Source organism: Hemitrygon akajei, chromosome 10 (genome assembly GCF_048418815.1).
Source record: "Hemitrygon akajei chromosome 10, sHemAka1.3, whole genome shotgun sequence".
NCBI classification, from domain to species: Eukaryota; Metazoa; Chordata; class Chondrichthyes; order Myliobatiformes; family Dasyatidae; genus Hemitrygon; species Hemitrygon akajei.
Window position 1 is genome coordinate 172,980,430 of NC_133133.1, and position 20,666 is coordinate 173,001,095.

Sequence of the window (20,666 nt, forward strand, 5' to 3'; positions counted from 1 at the left end):
TAATGCTGAGTCCCCTACCATCAACATCTTGAGGTGGTCACCCATGACCAGAAGCAACTAAGGAGACCAGCCCCATAAACATTGTGGTTACAAGGATGGGTCAGAGATGGGCTATTCTGTGGCATGAATCACCTCCTGACACATTAAGGCATTTTCACCATCTCTGAGGCAATGAAATGCACAAGGTTTCAAATGAAACAGGAGGGAGGGGAGCACCAACAGCAAAATGTTTAATACATCAAGAAGAAATGGAAAAGAGCAGTGGCACAAGACAGTGAGGGGGAAATTGACAAGCAAAGTGCACCAGGCTGAGGCAGAAAATACAAACTAAAATATGCAGCGTAAAGCAAATTCAGAGTTAATAAAAATTTCAAGAAAAATAAGCAAAGCTCATTCAGCCTTATTTGAATGTACAGTGTTTACAGTTGGGTTTACTGAATCCCTTGCTTAATGGTATTAGTCCATGGCATAAAAATGGTTGGGAAGCCATGGTTCACAATAAGGCAGATGAGTTGACTGCATGGAAAGCAACACACAAGCATGATTTAACAGTATGGTTGCAAGGTTACCAGGACTGGGTGCTCAATATTCGAGACTATATGTTGTTCCAAAAGAAAAGGTTCTAAGGGAAAGGAGCTGGGGAATCACTGTCAAGGAAAGTATCAGAGCCCTGATACAAACGTGTAGAGGTTGGTAACAGAATCAGTTTGGGTTGAAATCATGGATAACAGAGGAAATAAGACATTTTAGGCCCCTAAAATGTGATTCTAAATAATGGAGAAATATCTAGAGCAGGGGTTCCTAACCTGAGGTCCATGGACCCCTTGGTAAGGCTCCATGGCATAAATAAGGTTGGGAACCCCTAATCTAGAAACTGTTTGAAGGAAAATGCAACTGCCATGGGAGATTTTAATGTATAAATTGCATGAACCAAATTCACAAGACATAATTTGGAGTTTGCCAGGGATTGCTTTTTAGAACAGTATGCAATGGAGGATATAGGAGTATAGACCATGTGCAGGCAGATAGGATTAGTATCATGGTCAGCACAGACATCAAGTGTCTTTCTGTGCTGTTCGAACCAAAATCCTATTCAGGAACAGGCTATTTTAGATTTGGTTGCATTTAATGAGACGATCTCTTAGTTAAAGTTCCCCAAGGAGGGAGTGGCCACAGTGTGAGATGAACACCTGAGGACCAAAACCAATGCATTCAAATTAAATAAGGACAATTATTATCATATGAGTGTGAAATTGTCTAAGATGGACTGTGAAAATATGCCAAGAGTTCGGTCAGTAGATGAATAGTGGCAGATGTTTAAACAGCTGGTCCATAACGCTCAGCAGAAATTTACCAGTTAGACAGAGGGATTCCACTCTGTGGTTAACATGGAGGTCAGTGATGTGAAATGGAGGGTAAGGACCACAAAATGACAATGGCCAGAGGACTGGAAAGTTTTACAATCCACCAGCAAAAGACTTAAAAACTCACAAAAGAGGGAGAAAATCAATTTTGAGAGAAAACTTAACGTGTGGCATAACAACATTTTCTATTTTTTCTAGTGGATGGCTGGTGTTGACAATCTGCTGCTCAAAAGGCAGTAGAGACTAAAATCTCACCATATTTCTTACTAAGATAGGAACCTGAAAAGTTGTGGCCTACAGGCTATGGATCAAATCCTGGAACATGGAATTGTTGGGTAGTTCTTTTATAATTTGAATGAACACATAGACTGAATGGCCTTATCAGAATTTCTTATGATTCAATATTTGGCAGATGACTACTATGATGAATTAAGACAGGTTCCAAATTATTTATTGTGATCCAACTGCTTTTGTCCTTGACTAAGGACCTTTATAGACAATGTCAAATCAAACTTACTGAGTTTCGACAATATTAATACTTCCACTGTAGAAGTATGCAAATAGACTCCAGTTATAGAAATGCTAATTAAACATGATGTTGCTTTCTGGGTGATACACCTCAGAAATGTTTCAGCATTTCAGCAGCTCAGCGACAGACAAGGAATAATCATTCATGAGTGAACTGAGAATTATCAATGATGCATAAGATTTTGGGGTTCAGGAAGCCATTCGTCCAAAAATACCAAGAATGTTAATGGCAGACTGTAGCAATGATATTGTCATTGAATCTCAAGCAATGTATACAAAATGCTAGAGGAACTCAGTAGGTCAGGCAGCATCTATGGAAATGAATAAACAGTCAAGATTTTGGACCGAGATCCCTTTTTCAGGACTGAAGCAGGACTGAAGAACCCCAGTAACAGTTTATCTCTAAATTGTTACCTATGCCATCTCTAAATTGACATAAGGTCAGCAACACCATGGCTCAAAGGTTGGTGTGGGAGAGACGGGTTTCAGTTCAGGGTTTGCTGACACCAATGCTGGAGAAGGAGGTAGCTGTACCACCAGTGCTGACTTCTGTTGGTGCCCAAGCAAATCAAATAACTAGTGCTGTAGATGCTGCTTGACCTGGTGAGTTCCTACAGCATTCTGTGTGTTTCTTTGGATTTCCAGCATCTGCAGACTTTCTCAGGTTAATGAATCTCAAGAGTGGGTTTCCTGTTGGTTGTAGCACTTCCTTGAAACAAATGCTCATATTTGGTGGAAGCCCACCTCTGTTGTCTAATTGTCAATCTGGACTGTATGTAGTAGGATTACCACCAGGAAAATGCAGTGACCCTACAACACGATAGGGTTAGCAGAGAGTGAGGAAGTTCTCCACTAACCCTGTCACATAATACTGTCTCATAATGCAAATATTGTATATGAAGTGCACTCCGTTATGCTGCTTCTGAGGGCGTGAGAGTTCCTGCAACTACCTCAACTGCTGCTTTTAATTGCTTCAGATTAAGATTTCACGCACACCATTTCATGCACGTGTGTTCTTAACCCATTCTCCTGTACCTACCATCCCACTAGCCTCCACGCCTAGCACATAATTCTTTGCAACTTCCACCAGCTCTATGGGATCCCACCTCTAAGCACATCATCCCCCCCCCCCCCCACTTTCTGCTTTCCGCAGGGATTGCTCCCTACGCGACTCCCTTGTCCATACGTCCCTCCCACTGGTCTCCCTCCTGGCACTTATCCTTGCAAGTGGAACAAGTGCTACACTTGCCCCTTCACCTCCTCCCTCACTACCATTCAGGGCCCCAAACAGTCTTTCCAGGTGAGGTGACCCTTCAGCTGTGAGTCTGTTGGGGTCATATACTCTCTCTGGTGCTCACAGTGTGTATATTGGTGAGACCCAACATAGACTGGAGACCACTTCACCAAGCACCTAAGCTCTACCTGCCAGAAAAAGTGGATTTCCCAGTGCCCACCCATTTTAATTCCACTTCCCATTCCGATATGTCTATCCATGGCCTCCTCTACTGTTGTGATGAGGCCAAACTTAGGTTGGAGGAACAACACCTTATATTCCGTTTGGGTAGCCTCCAACCCAATGGTGTGAACATTGATTTCTCGAACTAGTAATGCCCCCCACCTCTCTCCTTCACTATTTCCCATCCCCTTTTCCCTCTCTTATCTTCTTGCCTGCCTATTGCCTCCCTCAGGTACTCCTTCCCCCCTTTCTTTCTTCCATGGCCTTCTGTCTCTTTCAACTTCCCAGCTCTTTCATCCCTCCCCCTTCAGGTTTTACCTATTACCTCATGTCTCTGCTCCCCCTACCTTTTAAATCTATTCCTCAGCATTTTTTCTCCAGTTCTACCGAAGGGTTTTGGTCTGAAACGTCGACTATACTCTCTTCTGTAGATGCTGCCTGGTCCACTGAGTTCCTCCAGCAGCTTGTGTGCGTTTCATCCACATCTGTCGATTTAGCTTCTTTCAAAGACACCAAACCAGGGATTCCCAACCTGGGGCCCACTGCACCTCAATTAATGATAGGGGCCCATGGCCTAAAATAAGGTTGGGAACCCCTGATTTAAACCCTATAATGCTTCCTCTTTTACATCATCATCCTTGCCATTATTTTTGTAAATACCCTCCAACAAAATCAGCATAAAGACTGCTGAACTATATTTATTGAGGGCTCTACACCAGACGTTCCCAACCTTTTTTTTTATGCCAGGGACCTATACAATTAGGCAAGGGGTCAGTGGATGGCAGGTTGGGAACCCCTGCTTTGCCTCAATGTACAGGTCACTATTTGGTCCCGAATAGGTCCAACTTGTTTCTTAGTAATTCTCTTGCTCTTTAGATTACAGCTTTGGATTTTCCCTGATTTTACTTGTCAGCAACTTTCTTTACCCTCTCTTTTCATCCAAGCTCTGTTTTTTAGTTTCAACCCTGCATCTTTCTATATTCTCCTAGGATTTCTGTAGTATTAAGTTCTAGTTTTTCAACATAAGCACCATCTTATCATCTGGAGGGCAACAAATATGACCTTGCCTCTCCTTTCCAAGCAGGCATATTTGCACTGAACTCCACCTGAATCTCACTGCATGCCTCCCATTGCTCTGAAAATGATTTAACCAAAAATAGGGATTTCTGGTCGGTTTTTTGGTAAATAACATCTTAAATTTTAGCCCAAGCTTCCCTTCATCTTCACTCTGACATTGCATTAATGTCCACTTTCAGTACCATTAACTACACTTCTAGTCCCATCCTACCTTTGACCTTTTAAGTAATTATGGTTAATCTAAATTATGATGACAAAAAAGTGCTCTCCTGACACCAATGTAACCTCTTTCTATAAAAATTAAATACAGAATTGGGTTCCCTACAACGCATGTACATTTTTGGGATAAGTACATATGGGTTAAATTGTGTGTGCAATTTAGGAATTCTATATTTTCTGTAACTTTATAAATACTTGGTTAATTAAAATGCCCCCATGATTACTGGCCTAGTATTTCCTGATCTATCTGAAATATGCTCACAAACTTGTGCTTCAATTCACCCAGACTATTGAGTCTATAGTCCACTCTCTTTTCAGTTCTATACTTTTGTCCTACATATATAGCCTTATTTTAATGCTGTTTCTGGTACAGTAATGTGCTTTAATTATTGGAATAGCATCTAAAGCAGGGGTTCCCAACTTCGGTGCACGGACTGCTCGGTTAATGGTAGGGGTGTGTAGGTTAATGCCTCTATGTACAGGTTACTTTTTGGTCCCTAATGGGTCCTACTTGCTTCTTAGTAATTATCTTGGTCTTTAGGTAACAGCTTTGGATTTTCCTTGATCTTGTCAGCAACTTTCCTTGCCCTCTCTTTTTATTCAAACTTCCTTGGGCATAAAAAGTCTGGAAATCCCTAATCTAAAGGTTTACACTAGCGATTTGGAAACAAGTTCAAATCACTGAATGACAGTTGGATAATTTAAATTCAAGCATCTAAAATTGGTGTCAGGAACAATACCCATGAATCTACCATATTGTTCTAAAAACTGAATTAATTCACTAAAATCCTCCAAGGAAGGTTCTGGCCAAATACTACACCAAGGATCCACACCAATATGATCAACTCTTACGTGCTTCTTTTATGCCTGAGCAATTAGGGACAGACAATAAATGCAGGTGTGGCCAAAGGAACCCACACAGTCAGCAAACAGCTTGATGATCCTTCCAACGCATCTCTCTTCAAAATTGTAATTCACTCTTGAACTAATGCTACCACCACCTTCTAAATATAAAAGTTAAGCTGCCAACCGTATTAGCAATATTATCTTAATTCTACATGTCGATCAGTGCCTTCAGCTGAAACTACTGTGGGAGCATCAACACACTTGGTGGTTCAAATGGGTTGAAAAAAGACATCTCTAGGTGACGTGGAACGGGCTTCAGGCATATCCTAAGATTAAATATAACAGATGATCTTTATAAAATAAATTTCAACAGAAATTGCAAATGTACATAATACCATCTGGGATGTGCATGGGGGGGGGGGGGGGGTGAGATGGAGAATAATAATATCTGGGCATCTGTGACTTTTATTTTCCCCACCCAATTGATCACAACTTGGAGAACATTGCCTGACGTGACAGAAGTAGGCACTCTCACAGCATTAAAGAAGCATCTGGACAAATACTTGAATCACCAAGGCATAGCATTCACAGGTGCTGGTAAATATAATTAGTGCAAAGAGGTACTTAATGGTCAATGTAAGCATGGTTGAACAAAGGATCTTAATCTGTGCTGTACAAAGCAATGACACTACAAATGTTCAGAACCAATTTTTAAAAATCTTAATGTCAACAACTGACTACCAAACAGCTTTCAATATGGGCCATTGATGGGAGTACTCACTGAAATATCTGTCCATGAATCTTGCTACTACTAAGAATTTCAAAGCTCTTTCTGGTTTTTTTGTGTGTGACTGCCATTAGATCTGTACTTGAGCAAATATTTGCTTCCAACAAAATATGACCAGGAATATAAAGCCTTTTCATAAACTCTGCCATCATATCAACTCTTTCTCTAGCTTGCTGCACCTCTGGGAAGAAATGAACAAGACATCTAACTATTGCTTGGCCTTAAGTGGATTATTCACGAGAAAGGAGGGAAAACCCAAATTATTTTATGCATCTCATCTTTCATCAACCATAGCCATTTTCTGCAAACATACTTTGCCAAAGAGATGAGACAACCCTATGAATTGATCAGCTAATTTTCCACTTTGAAGTCATCTACACTTTGTATCTTGAGGATCCAAGTTTTGAACAGAAGTCGTAACTAGCTCAGGGGTATGGTAGCAAGAAGGGAAGATGAGACCAAAAAAAATAGCATTTCACAGTACCTCACTCAGTACATGTGACAATTATAAAGCCATTATCAATTACCCAAGTTCTACACAAATTGATAGCAACATCATAACTACAGCAAATCTCTACTCCTTTTAGTTGCTATAAAGCTATAAATTTGGTACTAGAACAACTAATGAATTCTAATAATCATATGGTTTTCATAGTTAATACCCATGGTTATATGTGAGGAAAAATGTATAAATTTACCTTCAAAATCTTCCTCATTCTCCGAAAAAGACGTAGCTTCTGTTAATTTCCTGCCTCCCATCTTTTACATTTAGTTGACAATACAAAACTGTGAATGAAAGAAAATTTAAATGAGCTCACAGATCAAAACTCTGTATACATGATAGTTAAGCATTCTCAATGAATCAATTTCTACTTGGAGAACTACAGAAAGAATACAATCACATTCCGGTGCAGGCAATGTACCTGTATGGGGAATTTCAGATCCCAATAAAAAAGTTCACTTGTTCAAGGTTTTTAAACATAAATATAGACCTGCTACACTATCCTGTACAGTATGCTAAGGATGGCAAACAAATATGAGGAAATTACAGAATCATAACAAGCAATACCAAATGTAAGGGAGTGAGCTGTGGATTATCTCTTTATGCATGTTGTTATGTTGGGCCTCCAATTGGGTCTGGCAGTCAGGAAGGCTATCAGACACCTTACCACCTCTGGCTGAAACATATTCCTCATCTCCCCTTCTAATTCTATCATGTTCCCAGGGTTTTGATCCCACTCCTATGGACACAAGCCTTTTTCTTTCCATTCAGGCCATCATAATTTTATACATCTCAATTAAGTCCACCCTCAGCCTCCTGTTCCAAAGAAAGCACCCCCCCCCCCCAAAGTTATTATCTTTTCCCCAAGCTGTCATCTTCCGGCCCTGCTAACGAGTTTATAAATTTGTGTGATCACATTTTTTCCTGTAATATGGCAAGCAGACTGGAAGGTGCTGAATCCCTTAGCTATTTTATCCCAGCCAGGTTTTCACACTTGTCCTCTTCAGTTACAACAGCTTTCAGAAAATAGATTATAGAAGTGAACAAAAGTACACAGGAGGAAAGAGGACCTGGTCTGGCCTAGTAAATCAATGAGTCCTAATTAGTTAATACATCATCTATATGTGCCAAACATTCATTAATACAATTTAAGGTTGTACATAGGGCCCATATGTCCAAGGATAAATTAGCTCATTTTTATTCTCATATAAACCCTATTTGTGACAGATGTCAATTAGAAATCGCTTCTTTAACTCATATGTTTTGGTCATGTCCACTTTTGAAAAAATATTGGAAAGATATTTTTGATATTATTTCGGCGGTACTGAACATTGATTTACAACCCCATCCTATTACCGCAATTTTTGGTTTACCGATGATGGATTTACTTCACTTATCTCCTTCCGCCTGTCGAATGATTGCTTTTCTCACTTTGATGGCTAGAAGATCTATTTTGTTGAATTGGAAGGAAATTAATCCTCCCACGGTATTTCATTGGCTTTCTCAAACTATGTTATGTCTAAATTTAGAAAAAATTAGAAGTGCTGTATTTGATACTTCTATTAAATTTGAAAAGATATGGAGACCATTTATTCAATATTTTCATATGATGTAATGGCCCTGTGCCAGGCTTATCGTTTTTTTTTCAGCTTTAATCGTATGTATGTTGAGAGGATCGGAGTTGACGTCATTGATGTTTATGTATGCTTGTGAGATACTATGAACAGCCCTTTTTTTTCCTCTTTTTTAAAAAGTTTTTTTTTAGTTTTTTTTCTTCTTTGTTTTTTTTTCTTTTTCTTGATACTAGATTAGTAGATTAGCTAACTTTCTTAGATAGATTTTTTTTCTCTTTTTTATACTATATATTATGGAATATCTAAACTTACCTTGTTCATATATATACTATATGGTTTATGTTTTGGGAAACTTACTTATGCTGTATTCATTGCTTATGTATTTCTTTATGTATAATGGGAGTCTATATATTTGTAATCCCTTACCATTATTTGAATTGTATCTCATTCATAATATTTTAAATATTAATAAAAAGATTGAAAGAGAAAAAAAAAAGAGTCCTTCTGACAGTCTAATGATACCGGAATGAAGTATTACTTCACCCCCAACCTAATCATACCTTTCTTATGAGCACGTTTTTACAATGTCTAAGCACATACAACCAGCTGTCAGGAAAGTCGAACAAGTACCCTGCCCATCATTAAAGAAAGACCCCAGGGAAAAGACCAGTCTAATTGAATGTAACTATTTAACGAGAAGCACAATTTCATTAAGTCAAGTGGTAACGCACGATTTGACAGATATTTACTGTGGCACATGCATCAATACAGCCAGTTCACTGAAGTCCTGTGTTAAGACTACTTGTCAGCCCAGAGACCTTGGAGACTGAACCCATTGCTTGATGCTGCAGTGTCTACTTGAAGGCAGTATCAGGGCAGTAGATTAGGGTAGCAAATTGTAGGCTATTACAATAGCAATACATTCATTTTCCTCAGGATAACCTTTCAACAAACTCTATTAATTGACGAATCATCTAATCAAACCCTAACTAGCCCTTTTTAACCATACAGATATCAACTCACCAACATTTCCAACATCATGAACGGAAATCCAACTACCTTCCATCCTTCTCTACTCTTGGCAAGCCAGGCAGTAAATACAGATCATAACCACCAGAAAGTCTGCAGATGCTGGATAATTCAAAGCAACACAAACACAAAGGCTGGAGGAATTCAGCAGGTCCGCAGCATCTAAGGAAATGAATAGATAGGTGACGTTTGGGCTCAGACTCTTCTGCAGGGCTGAGAAGGGAGGGGGAAAATGCCAGAATAAAAAGATTGGGAGGGGGAGGGGAAGGAAACTAACTGGAAAGTGATAGGTGAAGCCAGGTGAATGGGAAAGGGCAATGGCAAGGACTGGAGAAGAAGGAATGTGATAGGAAAGTGGAGGATACGACAAAGGGAAGGAGGAGGGGACACGGGAAAGTACAAGGCAGGTGAGAAGAGGTAAAAGGACATTAGGTAATGGGGGGGGCATGCCATCAGGCTGGAGGCTACTCAGACAGAATCCACAGTTGTGCCAAAATGAGGCCCCCTCGGGGTGGAGATGTAACATCTTATATTCAATCTCAAGGAGATTAACTAAATCATGCAGGAAAGTGGGTTCTCTCATAATCAAATGTAGGAAGACAAAGTCTCCAAAAGCACATGAGATTATGCAGAAACTACAAATCCAGAGCAACACATACCAAGTGCTGGAGGAACAATGGAAAGGAATAAACAGTCAACATTTTGGGTAGAGACCCTTCATCTGGACTAAAAAGGAAGGGGGAAGAAGCAAGAATAAAGTCAAAATCCAGTATATTTTATTTCCAATCCTATTAAAAAAATCAGTTTATCTGCCCAAGAAATAAAATATTTTGTCTTCCCCCAACCTTCCTTTCCAATCCCAGTGAAGGGTCTCAGCTTGAAGTGTCGAATATTTATTCCGCTCTATAGATATTGCCTGATCTGCTGAGTTAATAGAAACATAGAAAATCTACAGCACAATACAGGCCCTTTGGCCCACAAAGTTGTGCTGAACATGTCCCTAACTTAGAAATTACTAGGCTTACCCATAGCCCTCTATTTTTCTAAACCCCATGTAAAATTTCACTGCCAAGTGTCTTACCATTAATACTATATTCTGCCATCATATTTGACCTACCAAAATGAACCACTTCACTTATCCTGGTTGAACTCCATCCGCCACTTCTCAGCCCCATTTTTGCATTCTATCAATGTCCTGCTGTAACCTCTGAGAGCATCCACAACACCTCCAACATTTGTGTCATCAGCAAACTTACTTAACCTATCCCTCCACTTCCTCATCCAGGTCATTTATAAAAATCACGAAAAGTAAGGATCCCAGAACAGATCCCTGAGGCACACAACTGGTCACTGACTTCCTCCAAACATCTTGTGTGTGTTACTTCAAAGACATTGCTAGGTTGACAAATGAAGCTGGGTTTGATAAAATGGACTGGAATGATGTGGAGGAGTTACTTGTGGTGAAGAGCTTAGTTCTGTTTGAATTTGAGCAATAGGGGAATAAAAGCTATCAACAGCACTGCCACCAAAATCAACCAGTATTAATTTGGATTTCTTGTACATTGAACAAGCAATAGTCAACTTTAAATGTAATAATCCTAATATGGAATGGCCACATGATAAAAAAAATTGCATACTTTGCTACAAAGAGCTTTAACCAACTGAAAAAAGAGCTCCTTTCCCTTCCAAAATTTCCTTCTGATAACTCCAAGAAACCCTAGTCATCAATTTTGTAAACTTTATCCATTCAGTTCATTGCCAGCATCACCCAAACACCAGCAATTGCTCCACTTTCACCTGAACCATCACCAGTCTACAAAGACATTGTTATTACTTATGGATAAATATAACAATTAGAAGCAAGAACAGATTGCTGGCTACCAAGGATCTTTCACTATCCATCAAGATTATGGCTGATCTGACTGCAATCTCATCTGCACTTGCCAATTTACCTGTGGTAACTTTTACCCAATTGCTTAAAGAACCTAACTACCTCTACTTTAAAAATACTCAAATAATCTGCCTCTACCAGTCCTTGAACAGAATTATAAAGACTCACTACCCATGGCGAACAAGTTGCACCTCATCTCAGTCTGTGACTCCTAGATCAAAATGTACCCACAAGAGGACACATTCTCTTCCTATCCACTCAGGAACCTTAATGTTTCACTTAGCGAGTGAAAGATCAGAATATTGTGCAGCTTGTAAGGTAAAGGTTAAAGCAGGCATAGCCTGGGAAGTGGTAGTAAGTCAGCACCGGAGACACCTCTGCTTACTACAGGCAAGGGAAGCTGCTTTGCTTGCAGCAGTGCATACTCAAGCCAGACAAGTGAGGCTACTGTAGTGTCCCTTTACACAATAGATCTCACTCCTGCCAGAGACAGACAAGATAACAGGTCAAACAAACCGATAACTAAGGTTCTACTGACTTTTAAAATATCATCAGTTGCCTGCATGAAGTTTCAAATGACTTTAACACCTTCATTGTGAATGCTGATTGATCTTCCAAGTAAGGAATTCAAACATATATAGTTTACAATGAACAATATCCATAACTGATAAGCCAATTCTATATAAAAATAGCAGTTTTCTGTTTAGACTTCAAAACAGTGTGGGTGATGGGGTGATGCTGTTCTTCTTGTGCACATGTAAAATAAAAGAAATGCTTGAGTTGCAAGAGTGTGTGCCTTCTGGTCCCAGTTACTTTAGTCATTTTATTTTTGGCGATGACAGTTGCTTGGAGGTTCCACCAAGATGGCTAACCCTTGGCTTCATTATACAAGAGAAAGGAATTTAGCCCCGGTAGCTGATTAGACCTAAATCCTATGCTGTTCATATTTGAGCAAGGGACCGAGTCTGCTGCTCCTGTGTGGAGTAGTCACCTACGCCACCTTAGTTTCTAACATAGGAAAGCTGTAGCGTTTAAAAAGGCCAGGTTGTTGCGGTCTGGGTTGGAGGGCTGCACGAGGTACTGCCGCGACCTGGTTTGGAGTCCCACGCGAGGCACTGTCACGGTCTGGACTGGAGTCCTACACGAGCTGTTGTCATGGTCCGGGTTGAAGTCCCGCACAAAGCACAGGAAAATTTAACAAGTGTATTGTTTATAAAAAAGGAATGTGTGTGTCTGTGTGTGTGCATGTGCACAGCACCTGACTGTGTGCGCGTGAATGGTAGGGTGAAATGCTCCTGTACCGGACCTCTAAAGGACTTCTGTAGTGTGCATTTTGAATCAAAAAGTATTAAGTATGTTGTAGTGTGTGGAACAGACTAAATGAGTGTCTGCAGACTTGTTGTTAGAGAAACGAAAATGTGAAAAGACTATAGGGTGGCCTGTGTTTGTTTAAAGTCAATGTAAAATCCAAAACCACTTAGACGAATACCAGAATGCAGAGAAATGCAAGAATTAAAGGAGGAAAAGACACAGAAAGAACAGGCAAAGGATAATTGTGTCTACCTCAGTGTTTGAAAACAAACATTTAGCACAGAGTCTGAGGATGAATGAGATGATGCTGTACTCCTCCCTTCCCCAGGCACGGTTTCAACAAGGCCAATACCAAGTGATGCCTCTCAAGTATTCGGTGAGTCTGGTGTCAGCCAGTGCCCTGCCAAGGGTGGCAGTTCCCATAAACAGCACAACAGGAGGTGGAAGAGTGCATAGGGGATGACTGAAATGTTGATTTAAATGTAAACACGAGAAAGTCTGCAAATGCTGGAAATCCAAAGCAACACACACAAAATGCTGGAGGAACTCAGCAAGCAGATCAGGCAGCATCTATGGAAATAGTTAGTTGACGTTTTGGGCTGAGACCCTTCTTTAGTATTTAAATTCACCTTGAACTGATCTAGTAGATTATTTTATTTTACTATCAGCAACAACAGCTACTTTGATAATATATGTGCTTCTATTAATTGTTAATAAAAATTTTTTATTTTTGATAGCTGTATTGATGTTTATTTAAATTTTGACCAAAATTGTTGACCCCTAGAATGCAATAAAAATGCTCAATTTATACCAATAAGCGTATCAATTTGTGTATTTTGACTTTTGTTTGTTTTCCAGGAACACCATCCTTTTGCATACCAAGGAATCAGTGATATAACATGGCCTAGTAATTGGGAACTTCACTGCAAGGTAAATGGAAAAGCTTCTCACTTGACAATTAATCTACCCTTTCTAAATGTTCCCTTTGGCAGATATCCCATTACAATTTACAGCAAGTCACAACAAATATGACTGATTCTTTTTTAATATTCCAAAGGAATTTCCACCACCAAGAACACAATTATTATGCCCACTTTCCATGACAATTATTTCTCAGGTTCCCTACTGATGGTTAATTAACTCACAGTCATGTCCTTGTGGACTACTGCTTAACATCCACAGTCTGACTGACTGGCCACCACTCACTTTCAATCTCCAGGTCAGCTATTCATCAATCATTTGGTGTAAGACTATTTTGTCTTTGGGATTTTATTACTCAATCCCAGGTCAAACATTTCTTAAGTTCCCATTGAGTGCTTCAGTTCTGTATTGTACCCAAAATATGTGCTACAAGGTTAGTTGGTTCCTGTAATCCAATCTCGGTATAGGCAAGAACCAAAAGCGTAAGAGAGGAGTGGAAGAGGTACGAAAAATAAGGAGAGGGAGGGGGGATGGATTGAATTATGCTGTTGGGAGCTGGGATGTACCTTATGTGTAGAATGACCCCTTTCTAATTCAGTAAACAAGAGTGCAATGTTGGCAAAACAAAGGTTAAGCTGGATTGGCTGAAGTTGTACACGCTGTGAGGATTCAAAGCAAGATTCACAGAATCCGAGCGGTTAGCGCAACATTATTACATCCTAGGGTGCTCCGGATTTCGGAGTTCAATTCTGGCACCATCTGCAAGGAGTTTGTACATTGTCCCCATGACTGCACTGGTTTCCTACAGTGCCCCAGCTTCCTCCCACAGTCCAAAGTACTGATTACTGAATAATTGGTCATGGTTAATTGTCCCATGATTAGGCTAGGGTTAAATAGATGGGTTGTTGGGCGAAGTGGCTCACTGGGCCAGAAGGGCCTGTTCAAAGGATTCAAAGTACATATAAATTATACAACCTTGAAATCCGTCTGCTTACAGGAAACCACAAAGCAAGAAACCCCAAAGAACCCAATTTTAAAAAAGACAAACACCCAATGTGCAGAGAAAGAGTGTTAAAAAAACACAAATCATGCAAACAATAAAAGCAAGCAACAGCATTCTGAACCAAACTGAGTTCAAAGACCCGAATCACAGGGCAGCCGGATGTAGGTCCATAGCCTCAGTCCCAGTTCATCATATAGCAGGGCTATATCTCTAAATAAATAAAAACCACAAAAGTAATTATCTCTGAATTGTTACCTGTGTCTCCTCTAAACTGACATAAGGTCATTAACACCATGGCTCAAAGGTCGGTGTGGGAGAGATGGGTTTCACTTCATCGGGAGCTGTACCACCAGTACTGGCTTCTGTCCATTCCCGAGCAAATCAAATAACTAGTGTTGCAATCAGACACTAAATCAAACAGGAAACATGAGATTCTGCAAAAACTGGACATTCAGAACAATGCACTTAGGGAGCTCAATGTAAAGGAATCATTAGAAAATAGTGATAGAATTCACCCTGTGGTTTGAGATGGAGAAGCTAAAAGCAGGTATATCAGTTTTACAGTGGAGTAAAGGGAATTACAGAGGCATAAGAAAGTAACTAGCAACTTTGATTGGAAGGGTTCAGGCATGACAGTAGAACAGCAATGACTGGAATTTTTTAGGGCAATTTGGAGGGCACGGGATAAATACATCCCAACAATGTAGCAGTATTCTAAAGGGTGACTGATGCAACCGTGGTTGGACAAGGGAAGTCAAAGACAGCGTAAAAGCAAAGGAGAGGGCATTTAAAATAGCAAAAATTAATGGATAGTTAGAGGATTGTGAAACTTTCAAAAATCAACAAAAGGACCGAAAAGGTGAACTATCATGGAAAGCTAGCCAGTAAAATAAGAGAATACCAAAAGCTTGTTTCAGATGTACAGAGTAAAACAAACAGCAAGAGTGGATATCAGGCAGCTGGAAAATGATTCAAAAATTCGAAATACACTTCTATCAAAGTACACATGCAGTATACAACCCTGAGATTCATCTCACCATAGACAGCTACAAAACAAAGAAACACCATGGAACCCGTTAAAAAAAGATCAAACACCCAATGAAAACAAATCATGCAGATAGCAAAAAACAAGCAAATAAAAAGAATATTAAACCTCAAACCGTAGAGTCCTTGAAACAGTCTAGGCGTGTTCAGTTTAATTTAGTACTGTCATTTGCAGACCACAGGCTGCAAAGCCAGTCTGCACGAATCAAAATGGTAATAATAACCAGAAGCACACATAACATGAACCTCAGAGTCCTCTAAAGAAACAAGAGTCCAACCCACAAACTGTGCCGATCAAACCTTGCCCAAACGCAAGACTCCTGCGCCTTCCTCGGGCAGGAGCAAGTGAGAAGGAAGGGTAAACAGTTCAGATGCAGGCAGGCGGTGTTGAACACTTGCCCACCTTCAACTTTCAACCTTGATGATTTCATCTTGCTTGATGCTTTAATCAGTGAGTTAGTTGAGAATTGGTGCTGATCGTGGGTTCACGCTCTGGGATTAGGCTGCAGAATCCGTTCTCAACCATGCTGAGTTCCCTCGGAGACAAAAGCACCAGGTCACTCAGTTGGCTCAAAAACACATTATCAAAATGCAAATTACAGGCTCCAATCACACACAGATTAGTAGAAGTATATTTAAAAGAAGCAGTAGTTTCGTGAACTGTGTGCAGGATGTTGCCATTAGTCGTGTTGGTTGCTGTCAACATCTCGCCTCCAAATGACACCGGAGATGTAGAAACAGGTGACAAAGAAGTGGCAGATTGAACTTGAGTGTTATGTGTCAGTCTTCACTGTGGAAAACACTAGCAGTGTGCCAGAAATTTGGGAGTGCCAGGGATGAGTTTAGTTGCTATGATTAAGGAGCAGGTGCTTGGGAAGCTGAAACGCCTCAAGGTAGATAAGTCACCTGGACCAGATGGTCCAGATAAGTCACCTGGACCAGATGGACTCCACCACACGGTTCTGAAAGAGGTAGCTGAAGAGATTATAGAGGCATTAGTAATCTTTCAAATATCACTAGATTCTGAAGGACTAGAAAATTGCAAAAGTCATTCCACTATTTAAGAAGGGAAGGAAGCAAAAGGAAGTAAATTATAAGCCAGTTAGCCTGACCTCAGTTGTTGACATCCATTATTAAGGATAAGGTTTCGGGATACTTGGGAGACCACAGTCAGTATGGTTTGTCTCCTTAAGAGGAATCCTTGCCTGACGAATCTGTTGAAACTCTTTGAACTTGCAGGATAGACAAAGGAAGGTAAGTGGCTGTTGTTTATTTGGATTTTCAGAAGGCTTTGACAAGGTGCCACACAGGAGGCTGGTTAATAAGATCCCATGGTATTACAGAAAAGATACTAACATAGGTAGCAGATTGACTAGCAGGAGGGAAAGAGTGGGAGTAAAGTGGTGACTGGTGGTGTTCTGCTGAGGTCGGTACTGGGACCACTTCTTTTCACATTATATGTCACTGATTTGGATGAAGGAATTGATGGCTTTGTGGCCACATTTGCGATGATACAGAGATAGGTGAGGGGCAGGTAGTGCTGAGGAAACAGGGAGTCTGCAGAAGGACTTAGACAGATTGGGAGAAAGGCCAAAGAAGTGGTAGATAGAATACAGTGTTGGGAAGTGTATGGTAATGCAGTTTGGTAGAAGGAATAAAGAAATAGAGAGGCAGAAAATTCAAAACTCAGAGGTGCAAAGGGACTTGGGAATCCTCATGCAGGGTTCCCTAAAGGTTAATTTGCAGATTGTGTTGGTGTTGAGGAAGGCAAATGCAATGCTGGCACTCATTTCAAGAGGACTAGAACATAAAAGCAAGGATGTAATGCTGCAGCGTTATAAAGCACTGATAAGGCCTCACTTGGAGTAATGAGAGCAGTTTTAGGTCCACTATCCAAGAAAGAATCTGCTGACACTGGAGAGGGTTCAAAGGAGCTTCATGAAAATGATTGCAGGATTGAAAGGCTTGTCATATGAACAGAGGGATCTTATTGTAACGCATCGAATGTTGAAAAGACCAGATAGAGTGAATGTGAAGAGGGTGTTTCCAATAGTGGAAGAGTCTAAGACCAAAGGGCACAGCTTCAGAATTAAAGGATATTCATTTAGAACAGAGATGAGGAGGAATTTCTTTAGTCAGAGGGTGGTGAACTTGTGGAATTCATTGCCACAAACAGCTGTGCAGGTCACGTCATTGAGTGCATTTAAAGCGGAGATTGATAGGCCCTTACTTAGTCAGTGTATGAAAAGTTACAGGGAGAAGGTAGGAGAATGGAATTAAGAGGGATAAAAAAAATCAGCTATGATGGTATCATTGAGCAGACCAATGGGTCGAATGGCCTAATTCTGCTCCTATGCCTTCTGGCCTAATTGTCTAAATTGCTGGAGGAGGTGGAGCCAAGTAGTTATGGCGCCCAATGGCGACTCCTTAGCTTGCATCTTCGAAAACAGTTCTAGTTTCATCTTTAATATCTCTATTTTTCCCTTTCAGGGTTCTTCTGAAGACCCTGACCTGGAGCTACACACTGACTACGGTTCTTTGCGGGAGTGGGACCCGCTCTCAGGGTTCCACAATTGGCCACTATCCGGCATGCCAAAGTCTCGGCCTAAGATTTTGGCACGGATTCAGAAGCCTGGGATCTCGAGTAACTGGAAACGGGCGAATCAAGGGTCGGTGTCGCCACAGGAAACCCATGTGTCGTTGGGGGAGTCGGAACATCTGCTGTGTGCCTGGGGACTCAGGATCCTTGTGATCTCTAGGCACAGAGCTCAAAAAAAGCGATGAAACGGACTTTTAACATCGTAAACCAGCGAGTTGTTTGTTATCTCTCTTGCTCGTTGGAAAATGGAGTCACCTCTTTCTCCCTTATTAGGAGAGAGAGAGCCTGCAGCATGATGAATTATCGGGTGAACAATGTAGACTTTCGGGTAACTGCAAGTCTGCGTCTTTGCTATTGCTTTGCTCACACTTGAGTGCCGGTAGTGGGTGTGCTTTATTTTTGCCGGTGGGGGGGGGGGGAGGGGATTATTGCTCGCTGCCACTTATGTGTGGGAGGGAGGGGAGCTGGGGGAGACTTTGGGGTTCTAACTGTTTTTCATTCTCTGGGGCACTCCTCTGTTTTCGTGGATGGTTGCAAAGAAAAAGCATTTCAGGATGTATATTGTATACATTTCTCTGACATTAAATTGTACCTTTGAACCTTTGAATTCAGCAGGTCAGGCAGCATCTATGGAGAGGAATAAAGAGTTGACACCTCGGGCCAAGACCCATCTTCAGGACTGGGAAGGAAGGAGAAAGAAACCAGAATAAAAAGGGTGTTGGGGGTGGGGAGGGAAGGAGTACAAACTAGAAGATTATAGCTGAAACTAAGTGAGGGGAACAGTAAATGGGCAGTGTAGGTACCCCATACTAAACAGTGTGGGGTAATGGGATATTTAACAAGCAAGAAAACCAATATGATAGTTATACTGGATAGAGAAATAAATAATAATCTAAAACTTGAACTGCAGATATAAGACACAAACATAAGAAACTACCTACAATTACAATCAGAATAGGGAATATTAAAAAAGATCTCATTAACCCCTCTTTCTCTGATTACACACAGCATTCATTGCAAGAATGACGAACTAATGACACAAGGCAAATAAAGGTCTATAATGTAGCTGCCATTGCTGCAGAGTGGCCAAGTCTGAGAACTAAATATTCCAGGACATTTAAAACTTTAGAAGTGAAGACAGAGGGTGAGGGAAAAGGCAGTACAGTGAAAACAATAAGTGGGATCTGTTTGGTTGGAGTTAACAAACACTAGTCCAAAGTGACAGTGCTCTAAAGGTCCCGAATGATAGAGGTAAGGTAGCATATAAAACAAAAAATTAGAATCAAACGTGACAATTGTAACACAGTATCCCATCGTCATCATCATTATGTGCCATGTTGTATGATGTGGGAGATCATGGGCTTCCCATGACCATGATTATTCTTGGCAAATTCTTCTACAGAAATGCTATGCCATTGTCTTCTGGGCAGTGTCTTTACAAGACGGGTGACCCCAGCCATTACCAATACTCTTTGGAGATTGTCTGCCTGGCAACAGTGGCCACGTAACCAGGACGTGTGATATGCAACAGTTGTTCATATATCCATGCACTACCTGTTCCCATGGTTTCATGTGGCCCTGAACAAGAAGTGCTATATCTTGCCCAATGGTGACCTGCAGGCTCACCTTACAACTCCACCCCATCACCCATACAGTACCCTTGGTTTTACTTTAATACATTTACAGACCGGGAAAAAATAATTTGCATTAATAAAGTTGAGGACAAAGTCACAGAATGTTGGTTTTCTAATCCCATAAAAGATTTACATTTTGTCACAGTTGAATGGAAGTAATAATCTTTTAGTTAAGTGGTCTTAAAGTAATTAGGACTAAAAGTGATTAATTCGATCCAAGATTTATCACTAACCTGAACAAAGGTACATCATAGATCCCCACTTCCCCCTCCCACTCCATATTCCCTTCCAGCCCCAATGAGATACCCTAAGCAGGCCCAACACTTTGGATTCACATTCATAGTACATTATCGTACCACTGCCCACATTCTCATCATCTGAAATGCCAGTGGCCTCTTGTGACAATGCCAAGCTCAGTATTCTGCCCTTTACACAGGCTGCCAAAACTTTGTGCCTGATGAATTTTTCTGGATCCTCATATTTCCTCATTCATAGTTACACTCTCTTGTCCCTTATGACTGACCAACTCTTGAATGCTTATTCTATAAAGTGGGATTGCCTCTGGCACAGCAGTTCCCAACTTTTTATGCCATGGACCAATACCATGAAGCAAGTGGTCCGTGGACCCCAGGTTGGGAATCCCTGTTCTAGAACAATATTCAGGCAATGCTCTGTCTGCCTGATAGAAAAGCTGAGCAGGAAGTACAGTAACTATTGTGAACAACTTAAGAGGTATCAGGCCAAAAGAAAAGACATAACAGTATGTAGTAAATGAGAATTCAGAGAATACTAGAATTGACACTAAAAAGCTGATGAGGAAAAGCAGACCAGGAAGTTAGCGATAAGAATGAAAAATGTGCAAAGCTTTCTAGTTATGAAAG

General features: G+C 40.7%; 1 protein-coding gene across 4 annotated transcripts in view; it reads right to left on the reverse strand.

Annotated features, from left to right (window-relative positions):
• Positions 1 to 20,666, reverse strand: part of scaf11 (SR-related CTD-associated factor 11) — an 88,134-nt gene that overhangs the window by 56,806 nt on the left and 10,662 nt on the right. For 2 of the 4 annotated variants that reach the window (XM_073059722.1, XM_073059725.1), the window contains exon 2: positions 6,976 to 7,063. In XM_073059722.1, the coding sequence (XP_072915823.1) occupies positions 6,976 to 7,036 (61 nt within the window). In that variant the 5' untranslated portion in view covers positions 7,037 to 7,063. Of the gene's footprint in view, positions 1 to 6,975; positions 7,064 to 14,763; positions 14,784 to 18,743; positions 18,831 to 20,666 lie in introns of those variants that run through there. The other 2 variants (XM_073059723.1, XM_073059724.1) reach the window with 2 other exon arrangements.